The 27,864-nt window shown below is 33.9% G+C and overlaps 1 protein-coding gene across 1 annotated transcript; it reads left to right on the top strand.

Annotated features, from left to right (window-relative positions):
• Positions 1 to 207: 207 nt before the first annotated feature.
• On the top strand, positions 208 to 27,607 carry IL18RAP (interleukin 18 receptor accessory protein). Its single transcript, XM_074299721.1, has 11 exons — positions 208 to 462; positions 4,681 to 4,855; positions 5,397 to 5,730; positions 5,823 to 6,006; positions 12,193 to 12,343; positions 15,877 to 15,948; positions 16,143 to 16,266; positions 17,289 to 17,440; positions 18,670 to 18,807; positions 25,842 to 26,015; positions 26,138 to 27,607. Exons 2-11 carry the CDS (start codon positions 4,753 to 4,755, stop codon positions 26,494 to 26,496), a joined length of 1,791 nt encoding a protein of 596 aa, XP_074155822.1. The 5' UTR covers positions 208 to 462; positions 4,681 to 4,752; the 3' UTR covers positions 26,497 to 27,607.
• Positions 27,608 to 27,864: the final 257 nt, after the last annotated feature.

Genomic DNA, 27,864 nt, shown 5'->3' with positions numbered 1-27,864 from the left:
AATTGGTATATATACTCTTTCATTTTAACCACACCACACGCCTTATCAGACTGAGTCATATGGCCAGAGGAAGTTTGTAGATGTTCATCTTTTAAGGTTTTAAAATAGTTGAAGTAACATTTGACAGAAGATTAGTTAATCAGGTTTTGTATAAAATGACCATTTGATTGAAAACAACCGTTTTTAGGGGCTTGTTTAAAATTGAAGTTAATCTTCCTGCTGGCTAAAGTTTCATTATAATGGTTCTTTTCTTTCTATAAGTCTGACTTATCAACATCAAGTCCTAAAATTTAGTGGGCTTTTCTCCTATGTGTTTTCTCAGTCTGGCTATGAAAACATGGAATTTTGTAAAAAATCGATATTCCCACATACTTCTCATCAATTGCATTGCCTTGAAATGACTGAAATAGGAAAGAAATACAGTTCTCGCTGCTTTTTCATGCCTCACTACTGGTAACCAAGGTAAGAGAATTGTTACCTGTCATTCAATTTTGGGCACTACTGGGAAAATGTCCCCAAGCAAAAGATTTGTGTAATACTGGTAACAAATGGCACATTTTCCAGGCTAGTTTTCCTGTTAGTGAGGGGGATGCAGCAAATAGGGAATGCCTGTAACTGAAGTGTTTAGTGGAATAGGTTATAGATAAAATGAAGGGATACAATAGACACCAGGAATGGTAAATATGAAATATAGTTGGGAGAGCATATTAATATTAATGATGGAAAGGGCAAGTTCCCTTTGCCAGGGAAAAGAAAACATCTCATGAAGTTAGGACATGTCCTTAGCTGACAGGCTAAATCCTGAAAGGGACTTAGTACCCCAAAAGAGTTTGTTAGTTATAAGGAAATCAAGAGAGATGTCACAAGGAATGGTGGGCTTTGGAGAGACAACACAAGGTATGGTGGAGTTAGGAGATACCATGTGGCATGGGGGAAGAGTAAGGGAAAAGACACTAAAAGGCAGAGTGCAAGACCTGATTGACTCAAAGGAGGGCAACAGGCATAGGATGGCCCATAAATAGATTTTATAGAGAAAATTTAACCTCAGGGAAATGACTGGGATTTCTGACAGGACATGGCAAGGTGATGTTGCCCAACTTCAGGAGTTTGACACCACTTGGGTTTCTAACTGGAAGATCTTCCCAGAGGATAGATGAGGGAGCTAAATTCTATCAATGCCTTTTTCCGACCTGCCTCAGGGTTTAATTTAATTTAATTATTTTTTGTGTAATAAGACTTTCTTCAGATAGTTTCTTTTAAACAATTTTCCCTTTTATTTCTACTGCCATTTCCCCCACCTTTTTCAAGCTTTTATTTTATCTCTTTTCTTACCCATTTAAAAATCTTTCCTTATGAAATGATGCTATGTTCATTATTTTTTAAACAATTTTTTTTCATTGAATCCTCTGTAGTAGACACTGATGTCAGTTATTTAGATATTTCTGATTTTAAGACAACATGTCTCCCAAATTTATTTGCATTTTCAGCCTTATCTCTGGCTTTAAAATGGAATTTCCCATGTCATTTATCAGGAGAAAGTAAGATATTATCCAGAGTCTACTCTAGCACTATTCTGTCAGACACTTTCTCTATCAGTAAAGCTGCTCTTTATATTCATGCAGGAAGAGTACACTTATTAAGTTGCATATGGTCTTTGAGTTTATAATAAGGAATCTTTTTTAAAAAACTACCTGATAATAGTGGGAGAGGAGCCGCTAGGTGGCATAGTGGATAGAGCTGGTCTGGATAGAACTGGTCTATCACTTCTAAACAGGAAGACTCCTATTCATGAATTCATGAATTATGAATTCAGTCACTTACTGACTGAACCAGACCTCAGTCATTTACTAACTCTGTGTCCCTGGGCAAGTTACTTAACTCTGCTTCAATTCCTCATCTGTAAAATGAACTGGAGCAGTGAATGTCAATTCCAGCATCTCTGCCAAGAAAACCCCAAATGGGATCAGGAAGAGACAAATATGACTGAAACAATTCAACAACAAGAACATAGAAAGTGGTTATCCTTTAAAGGATACCTTGTCAAGTAAAGGATTTAAAATAAGAGCTAAGAAAATGCTTCATTCTCCATTATTTCCATAAAAGCAAAATACATCTTGGGAAAAATTATAGGCAGTTTAAGATGGCAAAAAGAATCCTAAAACATGTGTGTGTGTGTGTATGTGTACCGGATGGATCAATAATCAAATATTGAACTGTGCTAACTACATTACTCATTCCTAATTGAGAAAGATTGTTTGGACTTAAGATGATCATTAGATTCTTTATCATTTAAAGTTATATAAGGTGTCCTATATGCAGTGTTGTAAGTTTTCTATAGTAAAAAAAATCTGACTTTTTCATGCATTGAAATGTTATGATGCATCTGATTTTACGGTTCTTTGTAAATTTTGCTAACATTTAGTACCATGATGAGATCTTCAATGTTGGGTGTGATTAGAGAGAAACTGAAGAATTAATAAAAATTAATCCCTGAGGCAGGCAGGGAGAAGGCACTGATAAAGATCAGTTAAGCTCCATGGTCCCATCCTCTGGGAAGGTCTTCCAGTTAGAAAACCAAAATTGTGTCAAATCCCTGAGGTTGGGCAGCCTCACCTTGCCATGTCTTGTCAGTCATGTCCCTGAGGTTAAATTTTCCCTTTTAAATCTACTTATGGGCCATCTCATGGCTGTTGCACTCCTTTGGGTCAGTTGGGCACAGCACTCTGATTATAATATCTTTCCCCTTATTCCTCCCCTGTGTCACATAGTAAGTGTCTCCTAACTGCACCATACCTTATGGTATTTCTCCTAACCCTACTATGTCTATGATATCTCTCCTGATCCTACTTCTCCTCCTTATACCTAACTAAGTTTTTTGAAGTGCTCTAACTCTTTCAAGACAGCCTTCCAGCTAAGAGTATGCTCTAATCTCATGGGGTATTTTCTTTCTCCTAGTAAATGGCAAGTTCCATTAGGGGATTTGCTCTTTCCATCATTAATTATTAAAATCCCTTTTTATGCTCTCCCAACCCTATTTCATATTTACCATTTCTGTGTCTTCTGTATCCCTTAATTTTGTCTATAACTTCTTCCCTAAATAAATCTACATTTTGTCAAAGAAAATGGCCTTTGTGAAATCTTCACATGACTGAACTCCAACTTTTGGTGTTTAACATCAAAGATTTTGGGGGGATAAGTGAGGAGGGGAAAGGTCTAAGTTGAAAAAAGATTGTAATTTCAGAGATGCTGAACACAGGTAGTAGAAAACAAATGGATAGATTAGTCAAAGATTTGTGGATCAAACAAGATGGTGGTTATCTATCAATCAACAGCTTAAATTCTGTCACATTTTTATTTCTTTGAAGTTTTCTTTTTGGTATGTAAAAGAAAGAAGAGTTGCTCAGGAGAAAGAGTGCTTGATCTCAGAAGACCTGTATCAAATTGGTTCATTTACTACTTATGTGACCTGTTATTGCCTCTCTCTGAGCTTCAGTTTCTTTATTTGTAAAATGAAGGGATTTGACTTGATAGTCTCAAAATTCCCCTCCAGTTCTATGTATCTGACCCAATGCTCCTATAACCATATTATATAATTTGGAAAAATACAAGTACTATTTGTAGAACCAATTACAAAAAAAAATTTACTTGTATATATACAAAATCACAAGTGTCATATTGTAATACCATAGAAGATAACAAATCAATCACAAACAACACAAAAACCCTATTAGAAAAACTTTCAGTTTAGTATAAGTTGTTTCTGCCTAACATTTTCCTTGAAATTTTTTGAATTTTTTTTAAAAAATTGAATGTATAATTGCATAAAGTGAACAAACAGTGGAAGGTTAGAGTCAGCAGATTAGGCTGGAGGATCTTCAATTATCTTCAATCTTCAAGGATTCTGTGATAACTCTTTCTAGTGCCAATAATTAGCATTGAGTCATAAAGAAATCATATAAACTTTGAAACTGAAAGATGGAAGAAACGCAAATCCATATTATACAATCCCTTCACTTCATAGACAAGGAAATTGGCATCTAAAAAAGTTACATAATTTTCCTAAGCTTATACAATTAGTTATGACAAATAGGAAATAATCTGGGAATATGTAGGGAACCATAATCTGATAAAGAAAAAAGAATTGATACATTTATTGGTCATTAATATAATTCTACCCTTTCTTCTCTCCAATTTTAAATTGCTTTTAGATTTTGTCTCATCTTTAGTTTGTACAAATGTCAATTCAATTGTGAATATATAAGGCTCTAATATATAATGCTCTTTGGAAAAACAATTTGACTTCAATATTCTAAAAATTTTCTTTAGCTATAGTCATCTCTTTTGGAAACCACAATGCAGAACCTTTCAAAGGATCAATGGAAACAATCTTTCTACTTGAGAAAAAGTTCAGAAGAGAAATTTAGCCCCCTTGAAATGGAAAAATTTTAAAGGGTTAATATTAAAATGGAATTTTTGACATTCTCTTTGTAAGATCTTTATGAAACTATATATAATATGAAACCATTACATATCATTTAAATGTTAAAGTCAAAGTGTTTTTCCAAAGAGCATTATATATAAGAGCCTTATATACTCTGGGTTTTGTCAACCCAGAACTTCCTGTGTGACTTTTGTTGTGAAACTGGCCTCTATTTCCTCATTTCCCATTTCTCAATTTAGACAAATAAAGGAGATTATGAAGATGAAGACCTGATGCATTCAATATTATGATCTTTCACCAGCATAGAAATAATGAAGCAAAGCAAGAAAACTGAAAGCACAATGTTTTCTTTGTATTGCATCCTTTTTTGGCTTGTCAGAAGGATATTGGTAAAAGGAGACTTTGATCTATCAGGTAAGGAAATAATTTTCATTTTCCATTTTGTGGTGAAAGTCCTATGTAATACATGATATATCAATATAATTAGTATGTTATATTCACTCACTTGATTTTTTTCTCCCTTTAAAGAAGATTAAGAAAAAAAAACTTCTACAATAGGAAAATGGAGATTAGAAAACATGGGAGAGAATTGTTTCTAGCTGCTGTAGTAAACACATTGGGATCCATTTACTGCAACTGGAAAAAACCGTGAATCATGATTAGGCTGTCTATTTCTTACTTTTAGTAAATTGGATGGTTCAGATGTATTAAAGTACTTTTACTGAGCCTTCACAGAAATAATTACCATGACTGAGAAGTGTCGCAATTATTTATTAAGGTAGTGTAGATAGGGGAAAAAAAAGTTTTATTTTGTGATAGAGGCATAATTACATAAGTATCTACCAAGATTGAACTGCTATCAAATCAAATTGTAGGAGATATTGTTATTCCTATCAAATGGAATGTAAGTATAGGCTTATTAGTTTTTAGAATTCTCTATTACTCTCTTTTCCAGCCTGTCCTTCTACAGAAAGTACTTGGAGATATCTTGCAAGGAGTGGAGAGAAGTTTTTATTATTCTGTGATGTTCCTAGACAAGGTCTTTGCCACAAGAGAAATCTTTCAAAGAAACAGTGTAGTAGAACTGTATACCAAGGAATCAGTTATTCATCTGACATCCAGTGGTACAAACAACCTCAAAATGGATCACAACTATATGCTATTCGGAATAATCACCCTCACATCATATGGGAAAATAATTCACTTCAATTTTCACCAGTTGGTTTCAATGATGCTGGGTCTTATATTTGTACAATCAAGTATAAATCAAATCCTGTAAAAGAGTCCAGGTAATGCTCATTCCAATCTGAAAATACTATCTAATTTTTTATTTTATTTTCATGAAGTAAATAAGTTTATTAGAGTTTGTTGTCTTTTCCAGGAAATCAAAGGAGATGAATTGTTTTCTTAAGATAATCTTAGAAGTTCAACCAAAGGAGAATACACCCTGTATGGACTCTGTAAAAAATGAGCTATACCTTCTCATTGGTAGCACTGATTTAGTTCCTTGTCCTGCAGTGAACTGTGAGGGAGATTTACAAAGGGAAGATATAACATGGTACAAGGTAAGAATGATTGAATTGTGTCACCAAGAGATATCGGTATAAAATATAAGTACCATTCTTGTAATGAGCAGCTCAAAGACTTAAATTCTAGATCTCCAAATTCTATAGAGCTGACCACACTAGTCCCAGAAGCTCTGATGCCAAGGTAGATGGCTCATTCTTTTTTTTTTTTTTTATATATTTTCTTTTCTTTTTTATAATTATAGCTTTTTATTTACAAGATATATGCATAGCTAATTTTTCAGCATTGACAATTGCAAAACCTTTTGTTCCAACTTTTACCCTTCTTCCCCCCACCCCTTCCCCCAGATGACAGGTTGACCAATACATGTTAAATATGTTAAAGTATAAGTTAAATACAATATAGGTATAAATGTCTAAACAGTTGTTTTGCTGTACAAAAAGAATCAGACTTTGAAATAGTGTGAATTAGCCTGTGAAGGAAATAAAAAATGCAGGCGGACAAAATTAGAGGGATTGGGCATTCTATGTAGTGGTTCATAGTCATCTCCCAGAGTTCTTTCGCTGGGTGTAGCTGGTTCAGTTCATTACTGCTCTATTGGAACTGATTTGGTTCATCATTGTTGGAGATGGCCACATCCATCAGAACTGATCATCATATAGTATTGTTGTTGAAGTGTATAATGATCTCCTGGTCCTCTTCTGGTCCTGCTCATTTCACTCAGCATCAGTTCATGTAAGTCTCTCCAGGCCTTTCTGAAATCATACTGCTGGTCATTTCTTACAGAACAATAATATTCCATAACATTCATATACCACAATTTATTCAGCCATTCTCCAATTGATGGGCATCCACTCAGTTTCCAGTTTCTGGCCACCACAAAGAGGGCTGCCACAAACATTTTTGCACATACAAGTCCCTTTCCCTTCTTTAAGATCTCTTTGGGATATAAGCCCAGTCATAGCACTGCTGGATCAAAGGGTATGCACAGTTGGATAACTTTTTGAGCATAGTTCCAAATTGCTCTCCAGAATGGCTGGATGTATTCACAACTCCACCAACAATGTATCAGTATCCCAGTTTTCTCACAGCCCCTCCAACATTCATCATTATTTGTTCCTGTCATCTTAGCCAATCTGACAGGTGTGTAGTGGTATCTCAGAGTTGTCTTAATTTCCATTTCTCTGATTAATAATGACTTGGAGCATCTTTTCATATGGCTAGAAATTGTTTCAATTTCTTAGTCTGAGAATTATCTGTTGATATCCTTTGACCATTTATCAATTGGAGAATGGCTTGATTTCTTATAAATTAGAGTCAGTTCTCTATATATTTTGGAAATGAGGGATAGCTCATTCTTTAGTACTTATATGGAATTCTGCAAAGAGTGCCAAAAGATCACACCTTTACAATTACGTCTTTAAATTAAAGCATAACTCTAGAATATCTTTGTTGAAATGTAAATATGCATAGGAGAGAATAACATATATATCCATTAGCATCTGTCAATTTGACCTAGCTTAAATTATCAGATAACTAACTGTCATGTGAGAAAACAGAAGGTAGAATGTTGAAGGAGTGGAATATGTATTTGAAGCAAATGCCAGGGAGTTGAGCACACACCAGGATAGGAGACAATATGTAGAGAAAAGAGGGCCTAGAATAAACTTTGGATATATCCACAATTATATCACATAATATGGAAGATAAATCAGCAAAAGAGGCTGAATGGTCAAACAGATGAGCAAGGGACAAGAAAAAAAGTAAATGTCATAAATTCCAGAAATGAAAAGCATATCCAAAAGGAGAAGGTGGCAAACAGAGTCAAATGCAGCAGACAGTTCAGGAAATATGAGGACTGAGAAAAGACCATTAAATCTACCAAATAAAAGATTATTTATTGGAGAGACTAGTTTCAGTTGTGTGGTGAGGTGAACAATCAGATTGCAAAATATTAAAGTGAGAATAGTAAAAGCAAGCTTTTTCTAGAAATTTGGGAAAGAGAAGAAACATTAATTTTCCTATTTTACTGAGTTAATTCAATAAGAATAAATAGTTCTAAACCACAGTAAGTATTGCAATTCTTTGCTTCTGGTAATGAGGCACATTATCTGAAAAAGATGATAACTAACTGCGTAATGTCTCTATTCTCATGTAAAATGAGGACAATAAATTATAAGAACAGCATTTTGATGCATGTAGGTAATTCCTGTTATCAAGGTTTTGCTAGTTGTCCAGTATCGGAGTTCTGAAAAGCACTAGGACAAAATCCTATTGGGTGTACACAATAAGTGTGAGACTAATATGGTAAACTTTCAGGAACCCAGGGTTACTGTTATGGCTAAGCAGAGGCAAACTGACCTATATCAGAAAAACACATTAGATTAGGGCCTCTGTTGCACATCTAGCCCAGATAAAATAGACTCAATCTCAAAAGAAAAAAAAAAATTCATGAGAATAGCAAAACTTTAGTTGATGTCCTAGGAGAATAATTAGAATTATAGATTGCTAAGTAGATATTATCATGAAACTCATTTTGAGATTTAAATTAAGTACAAATTAATGATTCATAATCATGGCATATTTTTGCCATAGTTTGATTTTTCTAGTTTTTTATCACCATTTTCATTATTTTATTCCAAGAGTTCCTACCCATCTAGTTACTTTTCCATCCCCAACCCTTTTCTTCCCTGCATTCCTGTCAGTTAAGCAATGGCAAGTCACTTACTGAAACCTTTTAGTACCATCTACTTCTGCTTATAACCTGTGTGACTGTATATAAATCAGTGCCCCTTTCTGGGGTTCAAGAATTACAAAATTAAAGCACATGATAGCTTAAGAGTCCTTCCAGCTCTGAATCTATGTAGATATATGCTAATATGTAGGACACACCTTTAAGTTTAATCTTTATCATTAACATTTTCTACAATTATTTTCTACATCTAAACAATGAACAAAACAATAAAACTTAATAATAAGTTCTAACAGTTCAAGTTGGCTCCAGCACTCTTTTTTAAAATTAGTATTTTATTTTTTCAATTACATATGAAGATAATTATTAAAATTAATGTTATTAATAAATCAATAAAAATGAATAATTAATTAATTGATGAATGATAATAAATTAATAAATTTGAGATCCAAATTTTCTTCTTCTCTCACTACCCCCTCTCTAAGACAGTAAGCAATTTGATATATTTTATGTTTATTCAATTATGTAAAATATATTTTCACATTAGTCATGTTTTGAAAGAAGAAACAGGCCAAAAGAAAGAACTACAAGAAAAAAAAAAAGAAAGAAAGAAAGTGAAAATAGCATGCTTTGAGCTGCATTCAGACTCCATCAATTCTTTCTCTGGATGTTGATAGCATTTCTTCATCATGACTTCTTTGGAATTGTGTTGCTGAGAAGAACTAAAATCATTCATAGTTAATCATCACACAATGTTGTTACTGCATGTAATATTCTCCTGTTTCTGGTTACTTTACTTTACATTAGTTCATGTAAGCCTTTCCAGGTTTCTCTGAAATTTGCTTGCTCATTATTTCTTATAGCATAATAGTATTCCATGACATTCACATACCACAAGTTGTTTAGCCATTCTCCAATTGATAGGCATTCTCTTGATTTCCAAATCTTTGCCATTACAAAAAGAGTTTCTGTAAATATTTTTGTACATGTGGATCCTTGTCTCTTTTTATGATCTCTTTGGGATATAGATGGAGAAGTGATCCTGCTGGATCAAAGAGTATGAAGAATTTTATAATCCTTTGGGCATAGTTCCAAATTGTTTCCCAGAATAGTTGGATCAGTTCACAACCCCACCAGCAATGAATATATTAGTGTCCTCATTTTCACACATTCTTTCCAACATTCATCATTTTTCTTTTCTGTAATATTAGCTAATCTTATAATTGTGAGTTGGTATTTTAAAGTTGTTTTAATTTGCATTTCTCTAATCAATTGTGGTTTGGAGTATTTCTTCATGTGCCTATTGATGTGCTTTGATTTTTTTTTCATCTGAAAATTGCCTATTCTTATCCTTTGATCATTTATAAACTGGGGAATGTTCAGTATGCTCTTGATCTTATGATCCCATTAGCTCCTTATCACCCCTAGCCTCTGGAAACACCTCTGCCCTTCTCTGCTTACCATATTGTCACTTAACCATTACAGTCTTGACATTGCAGATCCTCTCTCCCAGGATATAAAAGTCATCATTAGAAATCTGTGCCTAAAAGAATCTTCTGCCTTGTAAGTGGGGATGAAAGGAAAAGAAAATCCACAAACTCACTAGAATGAGAAGAAATAAATTCTTAGTCTTAAATGGAATCCTAAGCAAAATTTCCCTTAAAACATTGTTTCCTAAGGTTTTACAACAACTTAATCATTTTGGATTTCTTTGACTTCACCTGCTTTTCAGCTTTCTTTTTTGAGTGTTGTCTTTTCCCTGTTAGATTATAAGCTCTTTGAGGCAAGGGTGTATATTTTTCATATTTGTATTCTAGCACACTTCCTAGCATATAGTAGACGTCTTCTACCACTGTTTTCCTTCTACCTTATCTCACATGAGGAATTGTCCTTACTCTTTCTGAATTTAAAGCCTTTACTTGTTCAAGTAATCACATTCCATTGTTTCTACCAATATATTGCCCTCTGTCATGCCCATTCTTTTAGTTACTTTCAAACTTTTTCTTTCTATTGCTTCATTTTCTATTGTTTCTCCTATTTGTAAAAAAGCAAGCAAAGAAAAAGCCCTGTACTCCTTTCATCTCTGCTATTGCCCTCTCTTCTGCTCTTTGTTGCTAAACTCACTGAAAAGCTTATCTATGATAGGTGTCTCCACTTTCTCTATCACTCTTATTTAACCTCTTATCAGCCTCCAACATTATCATTCCACGGGAACTCCAATCTCCAAAGTTACTAATGATTTCTTAGTTGCCAACGGCCTTATTACTGTTGACCTGTCTGCATCCCTCAACATTGTTGATCATTTTCTCCTCCTTTCTCAGTTCTCTAGTTTGGGGTGGGGTGAGTATAGATCACTAGTCTCTCTTGTTTCTCCTCCTACAATTTGACCACTCCTCTGTTTCCTTTACTATATCTTCTTCCAGATCATGCCCTCTAACTGTAGATGTCCCTTAGTATTTTTCGTAGACTCTTTTCTCTTCTCTCTTTATACTACTTCACTTGGTGATCTCAGCTCCCATGGGTGTAATTATTACCTCTATGCAATTGATTCTCAAATATATCTATCCTGCCCCAAACTTTCTCCAAATTCCCATTTTCAACTGCCTTTCAGTCATCTTGAATTGGATGTCCAGTAAACATTTAACATTAATATGCTCCAAATTATCTTTCCTATATATATATATATATATATATATGTATCTTTATATGTACCTCCTCTCCCTCCCTCCCTACCTCCTTCCCTCTTTCCCCTATCTTTCTAACCCTTTTTATTATTGTAGAGAGCAATGTGATCCTCCTTCTCCCTTAGGCTTGGAACTTACAAGTCATCCCGAAATTCTTATTATCTCTCACCCATGATAACCAATCTTGTTAGTTTCAACTTTGCAATATTTCTTGAATATGTCTCCTTTTCTCATTGCCACCACTTATGGTGTAGGCCTTCTATCACTTCATGCCTTTATGATTGCAATAGTGATCAGTTGGGTCTCTATCTCAATTCATCCCCTTGCCTTCTACATCCCCTGTTAATTCTATTCTATTCTATTTCCTATTTATCCTATATAGTTTTCTTTCCATATATTTGTTTAAATATTGTCTCACCTTACAAGGTTGGAGGGCAGAGACTTTCGCCTCTTTTGGGATTTTCAGTACTTAGCACAGTGCTTGGAACATAATTAGTCCTTAATAGATGTTGATTGATTAGTTTATTGCTTGTGCTTATTTATTTACTACTGAGTATTATTGACCAAAGTTCTAAATGACATAATACTTCAGAAATGTAAGCAGCTTTTAAAAAATCTGGCTAGTGAAAGGGAAAAGGGGCCAACTACCTCTTATAACATTGTTTCTATAGGAAAATATATTCAAGTTCCAAACCAATTTACAAATAAATTTTAATCTAAAAGTGGTTTGTAAGAATAGAGCTTCTTATAATCTGGACAGACCAAACTATTAAGGTCACAGGGAATGGGATCACCACTATGAATGATAACATGCAAAATCTGATGATTTTTGTTTTCTCTTAAATTAGGATGGAAAGCTATATCCTGATCGGAGAAAAGCTTACATAGATTTTACAGAAATTTACTATCAAGATCATGGTGTGTATGTATGTGATTATAACCAGTTTGTTAACTCAACTTGGTGGATAATCAGAGCAGTTGTTGAAGTGAAAACCATTGGTAAGTATATTTAGTTCAATGAAATTTCTTAAAATGTAACGCTGAGATTGTGACACTATTATATAATATAAATATAAATTTATGCCATTATAGAATATAAATATAAATATATATAATAAATATAATTATATTAATAATACTATTATATAAAATATAATGATTGTGTATATGTAATAATTATTTTTTCTCTGAAGATATTTTTATTTGTTGTGTATGCTCACTGACTGAAGTGGATTCTTTCTAACTCAAAAAGGATCAGTTTGGTTTTTGATTCACACAAGATGAGGGATCTCATCATGAAAAGCTACCATATCATAATAATTAGATGAAAGCCCTTGCCATAAAGAAATCACTATTTACATTTTTAAGAACGAATCAATAAAAAAGCTTTATTTAATTTCTCTCTAGAGAAGAATTTTCCCTCGTAAATTTATAAACCCATGTAGTTTTAAAATTCACCTGAGATCTAAGAAATTTAAGAGAAATTTTTTACATTCATGTTTTTTATGATTAAAATTTTCTCTTAAACATCAGGGCATTTATGATTTTCACTTAATTTTAAAAGCTGATAGCTTTCTCTCTCCATCTCCAATAAGAAATTATTTTGAAAATTTTCCCGCAGAGTCACTACATCAAGGTTTAATACAATTTGAATGATCAGGAGAAAGGGCTTTGAAAAATTGCAGGGGAGTTGGCCTAGGTATTATTTGAAGAGACTTAATTTTCAAGGCTGAACACTATTATTTTTTGAAGACTAGGGGTATTTTCCCCCTTTGTATTTTCATCCTCAATTTAAATGTTTTGTTTTGGAGCAGCTAGATGGTGCAGTGACTAGAGCACCAGCTCTGAAGCCTGGAGGACCCGAGTTTAAATCTGGCCTCAGACACTAGGAAGCTGTGTGACCCTGGGCAAGTAACTTAACCCCAATTGCCTCAGCAAAAAAAAATTTAAAATAAAAAAATGTTTTGTTTTGTTTTCATTTTGCAATGTCAAAGTTTAAAATTCTCCTTTCTATTTTTTGATATAAAAATTTCATTTTCAAATATTAACAACTATTTCAAATATTAACATTTTCAAATTAATTTAACTATAAGGCTATATAATTTCCGATTTTAAAATTATTGTCAAAATATTTTCATTCCTATTATTCTTTTCTAAATTCATACACATTTTTTTGCATTCTTACAGAAAAATAAACCCTTTCCTAATCACACTATATATATATATATATATATATATATATATATATACACATACATATATATATCTTAAAGGCAAAACTTACAATATTTTTTTCCAGTAATAAAATATGTCTTAGTCACATTAAGGAAAGGTTAATTCAAGGGAAAATAATATAAATCATTGCAATGGCATGGTTCCAATTTAATCCAAAATCTTTTTCATAATCAGTGTCCCAAAAGTTTCAGTGAAATTTGAACAATTAGAGCTTTCAAATCATTTTATCTATAAAAATTATATAGTAAAATAAAACAAATACTTTCCCAGCCACCTTCAGGTGTTCACTCAAATGATTTGTTTCCTAGAGTAATAATAATAACACTTTATAAATTGTTTTAAGGCCTATAAATAGCTTTATAAATATTATCTTTCTTTATCTTCATAACAACCCTGGGAGGTAGATGCTATTATTATCCTGATTTTACAGATGAGAAGATTGAAATAAAATGACTTACCAGGAACACATAGTTAATAAGTTTCTGTGGTTACATTTGAACTCAGATCTTCTTGACTTCAAGTTCAGTGTTCTATCTTCTGTACCACTTAACTACCTAACTATAATAGTTGCCATTCCAACATCTTTCCTTCCCCAAATAGTAAAAGTCTTTTTGGATGTCTTATATGGAAAACAACAATAACAAAAAACTGACCTTAGCAGTTAACTATAAAAGGGGGGAAAAAAAAAGGAGGCAGCTATATGGTTTAATGATGAAACTTTGGGCCTAGAGTCAGGAAGACCTAAATTCAAATCTGGTCTCACATACTTATTATCTGTGTGCCCTTGGCAAGTCACAACCTTTGTTTTCCTTAAGCCACTGGAGAAGGAAATGGCAAATCACTCCAGGGTTTTTGCCAACAAAATTGCATAAACAATAGGTTATGAAAAGTCTAACCCAAATGATTGAACAAGAACATCAAGGAAAATAAGTTGTAACTGAAGATTATCAAATGATTTGATTCCTTGGTGGGAAGAGGAAGATGGAGGAAGGGAGCCTTGTGGTATTCTAGGGTTTCTGTCTTCCTTCATATCCAGATGTCTTCCCTGGGTAGGGTTTACGATGAATGCATCAGAAGCAAAAGTTATGATTTACATTAGTGCCTTATACTTAATTTCTAGATAAGCTTTTCTGAAGTTGCCTTTACATATGTTATCATGGACAACAAGCACTTATTAAGTGTTTACTATATGTGAGGAATTGTGCAAAGTACTGAGGATATTAAAAAAAGAAAAAAAAAGAAAGAAAATCCCTGTCCCCAAGGAGTTCACATTTTATCTAATGGGAAAGACATTATGGCAACAACTATATACATACAAGACATATAATAAGTAAATGGGAGGTAATATCTATGTATTTTTAATTGTACAAAATCCATAGATTTTGGGAATCATTCAAAATGTGTATAAATTTAATCATAAAGTACTTCTTAAAAGATATAAAGAAGGGGCAGCTAGGTGGCGCAGTGGATAGAGCACCAGCCTTGAATTCTGGAGGACCAGAGTTCAAATCTGGTCTCAGACACTTAACACTGGAGGACCAGAGTTCAAATCTGGTCTCAGACACTTAACACTTCCTAGCTGTGTGACCCTGGGCAAGTCACTTAACCCCAGCCTCAGGGGAAAAAAAAAAAGATATAAAGAATAAATTGAATCACTGGAAGAATATTCATTGCCAAAGGATGGGCCTTGTCAATATTATATTAACAAAACTACCACTAAAGCAAATTCACAATTTTAATGCTATTCCAATAAACCTATTAAAGGGGCACTTTTCAGTGGTAAATAAAATAGTAATTCATTGCAAAGAACAAAAGCTTATAACATTAAGGGGAGAGAAGAAAAATATATTTATACATATAAAGCTGTCACAAAAGCCTTAGTGCTATCTTAAATTTCAATGGAAAAATATTTTTGGAACACCCTTTGTGTGTTGCTCATTTGGGGAAGCATCATAACCTCAACAATGTCAATTGTGGTTTCATAAGCCATCTCTAATTCATAAAGAAAGCATTATTTTGTAGTATTCCCTTATTGAGTCTGGGGAATATACTTTCATTTCCATGGCTTTACAATAAAAACCCCAACCATGACTCCCAATATACAACCCAACCCAACACAGCACTACACAACAACAACAACAAAAAATCCTTGCTATTCTGGTATTATGGTACTGGGAATTGATAAGGGAGGATGAAAATTTGAAACACTTGTCTCCAAATCAAGACCTTGTTCTAAAATAAACAAATTTGTCAGTTTTCCTAATGTAAAGAGTAAAAAACTTTGTTTTCTCTTTCAGTGAAAAATACTTCAACAATGCCAATCATTTTGGATCCAACACATGACATGTTCACATTGGAAGTGGAGCTTGGTAAGTTAGACCTTTTCTCCCTAGGCCATGTTCCTTATTTTCCTTTCTTCTACCAGAACCATCATCTCTCTATGGCAATGTTCATCTCTGAGAACAACCCCCTTGTCTTTTGTACTACATACAATCTCAGTCTCTTCATCTGTATAATGATTATATTCTTCCTTCCTCTTCCCTTTTCCTTCACTGGTTTCCAGGAAAACCATTGAGTCTTGAATGCAAAGCACGTTTTGGCTTTGAAAGAAATTTCAATCCTGTGATAAAATGGTATGTGGAAGATGCTGAGCTTAATAAGGAAGAACTAAAACAAGAAAACAAAAGGTAAAATGAAAATCCAGTGAAATTAAATTCCAATTTTATTAAATGTCTTGTCTTCTTACATATCAATTTCATCATCTGTAAAATGAAACAAATGGGCCAGTTGACTCCTAAAATATTTTTTAGCTTTAGATTTCTGATCCTATAAATTATACAAGATGTCTGAAAAGTCTTAGTGCAGATTTAAGCCTTAGTAGATTTAACAAGATTTTGAAAAGCTGGGTGAATGCACATACACACACACACACACACACACACACACACACACACAGTATATATAAACATTTATTTGTACACATAGGATTTTACATACATACATGTATATGTATACATAAATTTACAGAGAAAGAAAAAGAAGACCAGACTCAATTCTTACCTTTGACTGTGTGACCCTGAGCAAATCATTTAATGTTTTAGTTCCAGACAACTTTCTGAGATTATAAATTGCAGAACAAGTGTCAACCTTCATCTGTTGAAGGAGATGCTTTATTAATGAAATGTGGTCATTGGATCATAACACTAGAAGTGGAAGGAAATTGGAAGCCACATAATCCACTCACTATTCTGATTTTTAATCTATATCATCACAATCCCCTCAGAACAAGAGAATTCGGCATAATAATCTAATTCTGACTTCTTATTCCTATTAAATACATCCAGATTCAATCACAAAGCTAGTGAATCAAAGGGTCTAGATGGATAAGAAAATTTAGAAATTATATGCCTCGCATTTTGCAGTTATGAAACTATGCCCCAAAGACTTCTGTCTTTTGGAGAGTAAATTTTACAAAGTCATGATAGGTAGTGAGAGACAAAGCTAGGGATTCAAAGCTAAGTTTTTTTACTCCAAATTCCATACTTTGTTCCTACTTTATAACACTTTGGGGATAAATTTCTCATTCTTATGACTATATATAAGTATTGAGTCATAACTGAGGTGTCGGAGTGCTCACAATAGGTGCCAACATGTATTCTTTGCATAGGTGATGTCTTGGAGACGTGACAAGAGTGTCTTTCTTTCCTAGTATCATAAAACAAGTGGAATGGGAAACTATCCATTACATTGCCTACTTGAAGCAAGTAACTAAAAAGGATCTACTAAAGAATTTTATATGTTTTGCACAGAATTCTGTGGGAAATACTACACGAACCATCAAGCTGAAACAGAAAAGAGCAGGTAAATCCCAAAGCATCATGTTAGACATTTGGTCTGTCCATTTCTTCAGGGAAGTGGGCATGAGATAAGATAGACTTTGTTAAGGAGAAATCCGCTTCCATGTTCACCTCCTCTTCTAGCTAATTGCCCACCCCTGAAGACAAATCTTATTATTCATATTCATTAGGAAGAAAGGGAGAAAAAAAAAAGAATTAAGCATTTATTAAGCACTTTCTACATACTAGGAACCATATAAAATGTTTTATAAATATTACCTCATTTGATCTTCATAATAACCCTGAGAGATATGTGCTATTATTATCCCATTTTACATTTAAGGAAACCAAGGCAGAGAAAGAATAAATATTTTGCTTAATATCACACAACTAGGAAATGTCTGAAGCTGAATTTGAACTTAGTTCTTTCTGTCTTCAGGCTCAGTGCTCTATCTGCTAACTTACAGCAGGACTAGACTTTTATTGAACAAGTGAGAGCTTACAATGTACTACTTTATGACAAATTACAACAAATAAATATCCTCAGGGTTCCTGGGCTTCCTCATTCATTCCAAGCATGATAAGTATATTATTTTAGAACTGAAAGGGATCTTGCCTAACTTTTAAGATGAGAAAATAATCCCAGAGAGATTAAATATATATATATTTTACATATATATATAAGTGGTAAACTAAAATCTGATTCTAAATCCAGAACTCACTGTACATCTAACACTGCTTCTCTCAAGAGTTAGCATGTAACTATGGTGAATGTTGCCAATGGCAGAGTTTTTCTGAAAATGATAGTAAACTAAAAGGAATGTTTAGTAATATGGGTTCCTTTATAATCCATTGTAATGCAAAATGCATTTTCTCTAGACTAGGGCTTCTTAAAGTTTTTCTACTATGACCCCTTTTTGCCCGGAAAATTTTTACATGGCCATATCTCAAATCTGAGCTGAGGTGTTTCTGGCAGTGCTTGTGCATGGTTATTTATAAAAAGATTTTATGTTTTGTGTTCAGAACCAAAACTGCAGTGAAGCCATGTGATGAGACACAAATGCTAGCAAAAACACCTCAGATTCATTACAAATTTGATTTTAAATTACTTTTTTTGTTGCATTTAGAAACCTATTATTGTTGCCAAACTTTTCATGACTCTCACATTCCCTCAGTTTAGGAAACTTTGCTCTACACCTATTTCTATAAAAGTATTAATGGAGAATAATAACTTCAATTTTTGTTTCTTCCCAGTGCTTTTCATATACATACTATTTGGCACCACTATAACACTAGTGATAATCCTCATGGCAAGTGCATTCATCTATCGTTACTGGGTTGAAATAGTCCTTCTGTACCGAACTTACAAGGCCAAGGATGAAACTCTTGGAGGTAAATTCTGCAGCCTTGGATTTTCTCTTAAGGAACCAAAATACTTATTTTTGAAAAATTTATAATCAAGAGTGAATGGATGTTTGAAAATATTTTTTAGAACTGATGAACTCTGAATTCAGATTAAAGTACATGTTTTTTCATTTTGTTTATTTTTCTTGCTTTTTAATTTGCAACATTGCTAATATAGAAATATGTTTTGCATGACTTCACATGTACAATGCTTGTCTTCTTAATGAGTAGGGGAACAGGTGGAGAGAGGAAGAGAACTTGCAACTCACAATAAAAAAATGAATGTTTAAAAATATTTTCAGTCACGGCATTAATTAATTTGGTAAGATTTGTGGGTTTTTTGAGAGGAATATTCCTACAATCTTTATGGAGATTGGTCCAACATATATTCTAGTGCTATAGCAGAATGTATTTTTAGCAAGAATTCTGCCAAGAATGTCTTGTTTTGGCATATATTTAGTAGGATCATTCTGATATAAAATAGTTGTTATCTCTATGTGCTATGTGCAGCTATCGTCTCTATTCTGGGTACTGAAATATCTCAGGTACTGTACAAGACATATAGTAGATTCTTAATACAGTTATTACTTTCTTTTTACCTTACTTCAATCATGTTCCCTAATTATACCATTAAGCCAAGGTAGTTTTCATATTTGTGAAGGGACAGCTAGGTGGTAAAGTGATAGAGCACTGGATCAGGAATCAGAAAGATTGATTTCAAGTTCACGTCTGACCTCAGATACTTACTAGCTGTGTGACCAAGTTACTTAACTCCTTCCTGCATAGAACTGAAGAAGGACATGGCAAAAGCCTCCAATTTCTTTGTCAAGAAAACCCCATCAACAGCTGTTTTCAGGGATTTCCCCTCATGACCTCTTTTTGCCTGGGAAATTTTTACATGACCTTATCTCATATCTGAGCTGAAGTGTTTCTGGCAATGGGCTCAGAAAGAGTCAGACTTGATTGAACAGCTGAACAATAAATACTTATAAAAAAATATTGTGGTATTATATATGAAGTAGGCCAGTATTATTAGATTGTAGAGTATGTGGAGGGAGATAGTCTTATTTTCAAAGACTGAAAAGACAGGAAGTAGGGGCAGCACAGTGGATCAAACACCAGCCTAGAGTAAGGGAAAAAATAAGGAAGGGGCCGTTCATGACAACAGACTTCATATTTGATATTAATGATAAAAGTGAACCATTAGAGTTGTTTTTTTTTTTTTTTTTTTTCTGAAGCAATTGGAATTAAGTGACTTGTCCAGAGTCACACAGCTAAGAAGTATTAAGTGACTGAGGTGTTTTTGAACTCAGGTCCTCCTGACTTCAGGGCTGGGACTCTATTCACTGCACTATCTAGCTGTCCCACCATTAGAATTTTTTAAACAGTGTGGTGATATGCTCCTACCTACATTTGAGAAAGTCAGTTTGGTAGCTGAATTGTTGGTATACAGTAGGGAAAGACTTGAAAGAAGGAGAACTTATTTAAATATTAGTCCAAAAGAGAGGTCATAAAGTCATGAAGTAGGCAGCTGCTATTTGTATGAGTGAAGGGAAAGGAAAGTTTGTGAGATATATTGTAGGGAAAAAAATTATGGGATTTGGCAACTGAAATGTTGTGCTGAAGAGAGAGGAGTCAAAGAGAATACTGTTTTTAGAAGTTCATGTGATTGGGAGGATGCTAGTGCCCTAGTCAGTAAGAGAGATGTCTAGAAAAGAGGAAACCTTGAGGTGGGAGTAGAGCAGAATGAGTTCTATTTTGAAACATGTTGAGTTTTAAAGGCCTACTTACAGGGAGCTCATATTATAGATAAGGAAAGTGAAGCAAACAGGGTTAAATGACCTAAGACTACACAGCTAGCAAATATCTGAGGCTGGATTTTAACTCAAGTCTTCCTGACTCCAGGCCAAGTGCTCTGTTCACTACATCATCTAGCTGTCTCAATTTTATTTCTAGTTGGACCAAAACAAATTTGACCTCATCAACCTGAACTATGCAGTTTTAGTAATTGGTTTTAAAATGTTCTTTCAATTTAACAGGTACATACTACATACTAAAGAGAATTACAGTAATTTTTTTTTCTTTTTGAAATTATTTATTGCCTCAGTTTTACAATCATTTTTATAAGACTCTGAGTTACAATTTTTTCTCCCCCTCCTTCCACCCCTCTTCCCTAAATAGCAAGTAATCTGATATAGATAATACATGTACAATCATATTAAACATTTCCATATTAGTCATGTTCTGAAAAAAAGAATCAGAACAAAAGAGAAAAACCATAAGAAAGAGGAAAATCAAATAAAAGTTAAACTAGTATGTTTTGATCTGTCTTCAAACTCCATGATTCTTTCTCTGGATGTGGGTAGCATTATCCATCAAAACTCATTTTTGGAATTGTCTAGAATCATTGTATTGTTGAGAATAGCTGATCATCGCATAATGTTATTTACTATTATTCTTCTGGTTCTGCTCATTTCACTATTAGTTCCCGTAATTTTTGCAGGCTTTTCTGAAATCCACCTGCTCATCATTTTTTGATATTATATTATCACATTACACTCATATACCACAACTTGTTCAGTCATTCCTCAACTGATGGACATCCCCTCAATTTCCAATTCTTTTCCACTACAAAAAGAGTAGCAATAAATATTTTTGTATATGTGGGTCCTTTTTGTGGTGGTGGTGGATCAAAGGGAATTTTTATAGCCCTTTTAAAGCTTAATTTTAAAGTTTTATAGCCTTTTGGGCATAGTTCTAAATTGCTCTCCAGAATAGTTGGATCAGTTTACGACTCCATCAATAGCACAAAAACTTTTTTTTTTTTAATTTTGCAAAGTGAAGTTAACTAACTCCAAAACATTCATACGGCTTTTAATTTTTTTTTTTCATTGTAAGATTCTGATAGTGATTTGGTGTCCAAGTAACTGACTTTTAAAGTTAAAGCAATTATTTACCACACTGCTTCTCATTTTTTATCTGCAAAATGAGGAAAAGGAGATTAAAACTAAATGACATTAAGATCTCTTCAGCTCTTAAATTTTTTGATTTTTTTTTCCCCTTTTGTCCTAAATTTCAGTGTCATATTTTTAGAACAGTAATAGAGTGCCCTCTGCTGGCAAAATGCTGAAATTTTCTTTTAATCCCAATTAATTTATTAAAAATTTTTAAAGCATTTACTATTTACCAGGTCTAAGTGATATAGTGGATATAATGTCAGGTCAGAAAAGAGTCATCTTCCTAAGTTCAAATCCGGCCTCAGGCACTTAGTGGCTTGTAACTCTGGGCAAGTCACAACACTATTTGCTTCAGTTCTTCATCTGTAAAACTAAGCCAGAGACATGACAAATTACTCCATTATCTTTGCCAAGAAAATTCTAAATAGGGTTACAAAGAGTCAGGCACAACTGAAGTGACTGAATAACAGCAAGAGGGAATCTTGGAGGACATCTGTAATTAGCAGATAAAGCATGAATGAAGACCCACCAAAGAACTAAGAAGTAATGCAGATGGGAAAAAAAAGAGGGGGAAAAAAGGGAGGAAAAGAAAAAAAAAAGCTACAGAAAGGTCAAGAAGGATAAGGACTAAAAAAAAGAAAGGGGGAAAAAGCCATTGAACTTTGCAATTAAAATATTATTGGGAATGTAGGAATTCAAAATGCCAATCAACCAAAAGCATTTATTAAATAACTACTACAATAAGAATTAAGAGATACAAAGACAAAATCAAAATGCCCTTTAATGCTAACCTTCTAATGGGAGAGATCTATATACATTTATATCTATATATCTCTCTATATATAATTTAGATGCAAAATAGATACAAGGGACCAAAAGATAAATAAAATTGAATAATAATAAAAAAAACTAAAATATATACAAAGTAATCATAAAAGGGAAGAAATCATCAGAAGGTACCAGGTAAAGCACCTGGCAGAAGGTCCCACTTGGGCTGAGGCTAATGTGAAGAAGAAGAGTAATGTGAAGAAGGCAAAGTTGAAGAGACGGGAAAATTATATTTGAGGAATAAGGAGACCAGTATTGATGGAATATAAAATGTGAGGAAAGGAGTAATGTTTAAGAAAATTGAAAAGGTACAAAGATATTGGATTGTGAAGAGCTTTGGCTGTCAAATGACATGTTCAGACTTCTCTGTTAGAAAAATCATTTTGGAAGCAAAGATGAATCAGAATGGAGAAAGTCTGGAGAAAGGCAGAGCAATTAAAAGATGTTCTGATAGTCCAGGAATCAATTAAGTGGTGAGGTTAGATTGTAGATTAGAAGGGGGATGAGAGGGAACTGAGAGGAGAAGTGGACTGGGTGTACATGATTTGGGGTAAATGATTTTTCCTAGAAGCTTGATTATGAAAAGGAGTAGATGTAGAGAATGCTAGCTTTGAAGGAATGGCTAAGTCAAGTAAAGGTTTTTAAGGATGGGAGATGCTCAGCTATTATTGTAGATAGTAGGAAAGGAACCATGGGAAAAGTCTGAAATTGAAAGAGCTAAGTGATTATAGGAAGAGAAAGCTAAAAGAGGAGACAAGAGGGGATAAGATCAAAAGGTCAAGCTGAAGGACGAACTTTAGCAAGGAGAAGTCTCCTTCAGAGACTAAACTAAAAATGAGAGAATAGAGGGATAACATTAAGGATTTTTAAGACAGAGAAACTAGGGAGGAAGTAGTTCTTGTCAAATGACCTCAATTCTCTCAATAAAATTTTAGCTTATTTTTAAATTACTTTGGTTGTTCAAAAGACCTGATATTTCAATGTTGTGGGCATTTATTAAGTCACAAAATCACACAATTTGAGTGGCTGTCCAGGCTTTTCCTGAAGACTTTAAAGAGAGAACTCACAACTTCTCAAGATGAAAGAATATATCATTTCTTTTTTTTTTTTTTTTTTTTTTTTGTTTTGTTTGTTTTTTTCTTTTCTTTTCTGAGGCTGGGGTTAAGTGACTTGCCCAGGGTCACACAGCTAGGAAGAGTTAAGTGTCTGAGACCAGATTTGAACTCTGGTCCTCCTGAATTCAAGGCTGGTGCTCTATTCACTGCACCACCTAGCTGCCCCAAGAATATATCATTTCTAAATTTCTAAAACTTTTTTAAAAAGTCTTCATAATTTGCTATGGTTAGAAAATCTATCACCATGGTCAACATTCTGATGATGAATCTCTGAACTTAACTAGTTTTATCTTCACTAAATTGGCTCACTAATCTAAACGGTTTCACCAAGTACACACTCTATGTACAGGTTTATGGTTGGGGCCCTTTTAGCTTGGAAGAACTTGACAAAGGTTTACCTCTGTTTTTGAAAGAAGACAAACTCACTTCCACTCCTTAATAAATTATGAGAATGAGACTTTAGTGTCAGGCTTTTAAAATTGCTTTAAAATTGGGTTAACTAAAACCTAAGCAAAGCTTAGTGATAATAGAATTCCATCGTTTTGAGATTATTCTATAGAATACCTGCTGAGCTATAATATTTGTAAATGAATAGAAACTAAAAAGTATACTAAGTGAACCAATAAAATATAAGTGGACCTAGTGATTTTTAAAGGAAGAGATAACTTCTCTTCTCTTGATATTGTTCTTTCCCTTTGTTGGATTTTCTTCTAGATCATATCCATTAACCTTGTGATCCCAAAGGTATACTATTGGCCTTTTCCCCTTTTCTCTATATATCTTGCTTGGTAATTTTGTTAGCTTTCCTGTATTCAATTACTTTTGTACTTTACTATCTGTACTTTTGTACAGATAATTCTAAAATCTATTTATCCAGCTGTAATGATCTCCTTACTTCTAGTCTCACATCTCTAACTTACCTGTTAGACATTTTAAATAAGATGTCCATAAACATCTTAACTCAACAAGTCCAAGACGGAGCTTATTATATTTCTCTTCAAATTCTCCCCGTTTCCCAATTTTCCCTTTACTCTCAAGGGTACAATCAACCTCCTAGTAACCCAAGCTGTTGTACTTAATGTTGTCCTCTTTTCCTCATTTTGCATTTACCCCATATATTAAATTTGTTGCTAAGTTCTGTCATTTCTACCTATAACATATGTCTCTTTCCCTCCTCTGACATAACCCTGGTTCAAAATCTTCACTCTATCTCTGGACTATCACCATAGTTTTCTAGCTTTCCCCCCCACTTTCAATCTTTTCTCCATTAATACTATGAATTTTTGATCATGCTATGTTCCTTACTCAATGAATTTCAGTGACTCCCTATTATTTTCAGAATCAAACATAAAATGTTTTGTCATTTAAAGTCCTAACCTACTTTTTTTTAAAAATGCATTTCTAGTTTTCTTACACTTTACTGCCTCCATGTATTCTCTGATCTAGCAACTGGTCTTCTTTATTATTTCTTGAATACATCTTCCTTCTCTCTACCTTGGACCTTTTCATTACCTATCTTCCCTGCCTGGAATGTTTTCTCTCCTCATCTCCATCTCTCTGTTCCTCTTAAGATGTATCCCAAATTCTATTTTCTTCATTTACTGCATCACCTAGCTGCCCTATCAATTAGTAATAAATAATAAATGTGATTTGTAATGAAGCAATGACTGGTATAGTATTTGAAGATTTGCAAAGTATTTCACATATTTATTTATTAATCTATTTGATATATGAAAACTGTATGCAAATGTACATTTTTTCATGTAACTTAGGTAAACATTTGAATGTATCTATTTTATATGATGGACAGCTAGGTGGCCTACTGAATACAGTGTTGAATGTAAGAGTCAGGAAGATTCATTTTTGTGAGTTCAAATCTGTTCTTAGACATGTACTGTGTGACCCTAAGGTCACTTACCCCAGTTTGCCTCAGTTTCAATTTCTGTAATATGGAGGGGGAAAAAAGTACACTTTGGTGTCTTTACCAAAAAAATGGTGCCACAAATACAAATGAAATCACAAAAAAACAGCACAAGAAGCAACTGAAACAAGTTACATATACATATACATATAAAAATAGAAAATGGATTAATTCCTTTTTCCATCCTTTTTTCCCCATCAGATAGAAAAGAATTTGATGCCTTTGTGTCCTATGCTAAACAAGACTCCTTTGATAGCCTGGACCCTTCATTTCTGAATGAGTGGAGCTTTGCATTGGACTTACTCCCTAAAGTTTTGGAAAAAAAATATGGATACACCTTGTGTTTGTTTGAAAGGGATGTGATCCCAGGAGGAGGTAAGTGGGATAGGTAGAATTTCTTTTCTTACCTGACCATGTGTGCTGTTAATACCCTCTGGATTTCGTGGAGGACATCAAGATCCGATGCTTGCTTCTTTTCTTTGTTTCTTTTCCTCCAGCTTACACAGAAGATATTGTGAGAATCATCAAGCAAAGTCGGAGAGTCATTTGTGTCCTGAGCCCCAGATATGTGAGCAGTCCTGCTGTTTTTGAACTGCAAGCCGCAATCAATCTTGCCTTGCAAGACCAAACACTGAAACTCATTTTAATTAAATTTTCTCCCTTCAGAGAGACAGATTCTTTACCTCACCGAGTGAAGCAAGCCCTTACTGTACTCCCCACTATCACTTGGAGAAGTTCAAAATCAATACCTCCAAATTCCCGATTCTGGAACTGCGTCCGCTACCATATGCCTGTGAAAAACCATGGGGGTTTAGGAGGAAAAGGGTTCAAGATTTTTCCTAGAATTTTCTCATAATAATAATAATTTTTAAAAATCGCTATTTCAGAAACCACTGGGAGGCACTACTGGCTCAAGGAATGGTAAAGTTAGAGGAGCTGCCTCCTGCCTTCTCAAGAGACCTCAAGTAATACACTGGAAGTTTTCCTACAGGTCAGTGCCAGACCTGTGGGCAGAGAGCTAAGGACAGCACTGTACATCCTTAGGTTTTCTTCACTGGAGAGGAAGTACATTCCCCCAAATTCCATTTTGCCTCTCTAATATGGGAATGAATTCAACAGCAGAAAAAGAAATTACAAAAGCTAATCTATGTGCATAGGCAAATGTTGCCATTTAAAGTGATCGGTGATATATTGTATATATGACTTTTTTTGTCTGTTAACAAAATCAAGTGAAAGTTTTACATTTGAAACCATTATAACCCTAGTTAAAGTACTGTCCAGTTTTGGAGTGTTGGGAAGGAGGAGGTGTAGATGGAGCATTAAATGATATGACCACAAGGCAGAGTCAGGAGTAGGATGTCTCTAACTACTCAAGCCAGTGACTAACAGGATAAATAGCCAAGAGGGCAGGGATGAATAACAGGCAAACAGCATGGGGAAATGGAAAGGACTATGGAATAGAGGTAAAAAAGATGGAGATTGTAGTCTCAAGTTCACCGATAAGTTAATTTTTAAAGTTACTTTAAACAAGCCTTTATAATTCTCTAGACCTCAGTTTCTTCATCTGTAAAATGAAAGATATGGGGGGCAGCTAAGTGGCGCAGTGGATAGAGCACAGCCTTGAATTCAGGAGGACCTGAATTCAAATTTGGTCTCAGACACTTAACACTTCCTAGCTTCATGACCCTGGACAAGGCATTTAACCCCAGCCTCAGGGGGGAAAAAAAAAAATGAAAGATGTGATATGTAAGTGCAAAGGACACTTCCACTTCTGAGATTTGATGACTTCATGAGTGGAAACTCCAGTAGTCAGAAATAAAAAACAGAAGAAGACAATCAAGGGTATGCTAGAGCCAACTAACTTTCAAGAGTTTGGAAGAACTTATTGTTGAATTTTCAGTTTCAGCCCTGGAAATTGACTTGGTATATTATTTTGTGGATTTAAAAAAGTAATGGAGAAAATTCTAATAATGCAAATTAAACTTAAAAGTGTGTCGTGTGTGTATTTCTTTAAAAAAAAGAGAACCAAATGTTAAATATCACTGGGTCTAGGATTCAGTCAAGAAAGTACTTTAAAAAAATAATCATTTATAAGACAGACAAATGCTAGGTAAAGAGTTTGTCTTTAACAGAGACAGGTAACAATATCACCGAAGTAGCAATAACAGTTCATTAAATTTAATTGGCGCTATGTAGTTTACAAAGAATTTCTCATTATTCCTTC

The sequence above is a fragment of the Sminthopsis crassicaudata genome, chromosome 3 (assembly GCF_048593235.1).
Source record: "Sminthopsis crassicaudata isolate SCR6 chromosome 3, ASM4859323v1, whole genome shotgun sequence".
In the NCBI taxonomy this organism is placed as follows: Eukaryota; Metazoa; Chordata; class Mammalia; order Dasyuromorphia; family Dasyuridae; genus Sminthopsis; species Sminthopsis crassicaudata.
Note: the sequence above shows the minus strand (reverse complement) of the source record. Positions and strands in the feature narration are given on the sequence as shown.

Coding starts and splice junctions, on each gene's coding strand:
- IL18RAP (XM_074299721.1), top strand. CDS start 4,753: ATGAAGCAAAGCAAGAAAACTGAAAGCACAATGTTTTCTTTGTATTGC. Junction 6,007..12,192: donor AAGATATAACATGGTACAAG/GTAAGAATGATT, acceptor CTCTTAAATTAG/GATGGAAAGCTATATCCTGA. Junction 18,808..25,841: donor CAAGGATGAAACTCTTGGAG/GTAAATTCTGCA, acceptor TTTCCCCATCAG/ATAGAAAAGAATTTGATGCC.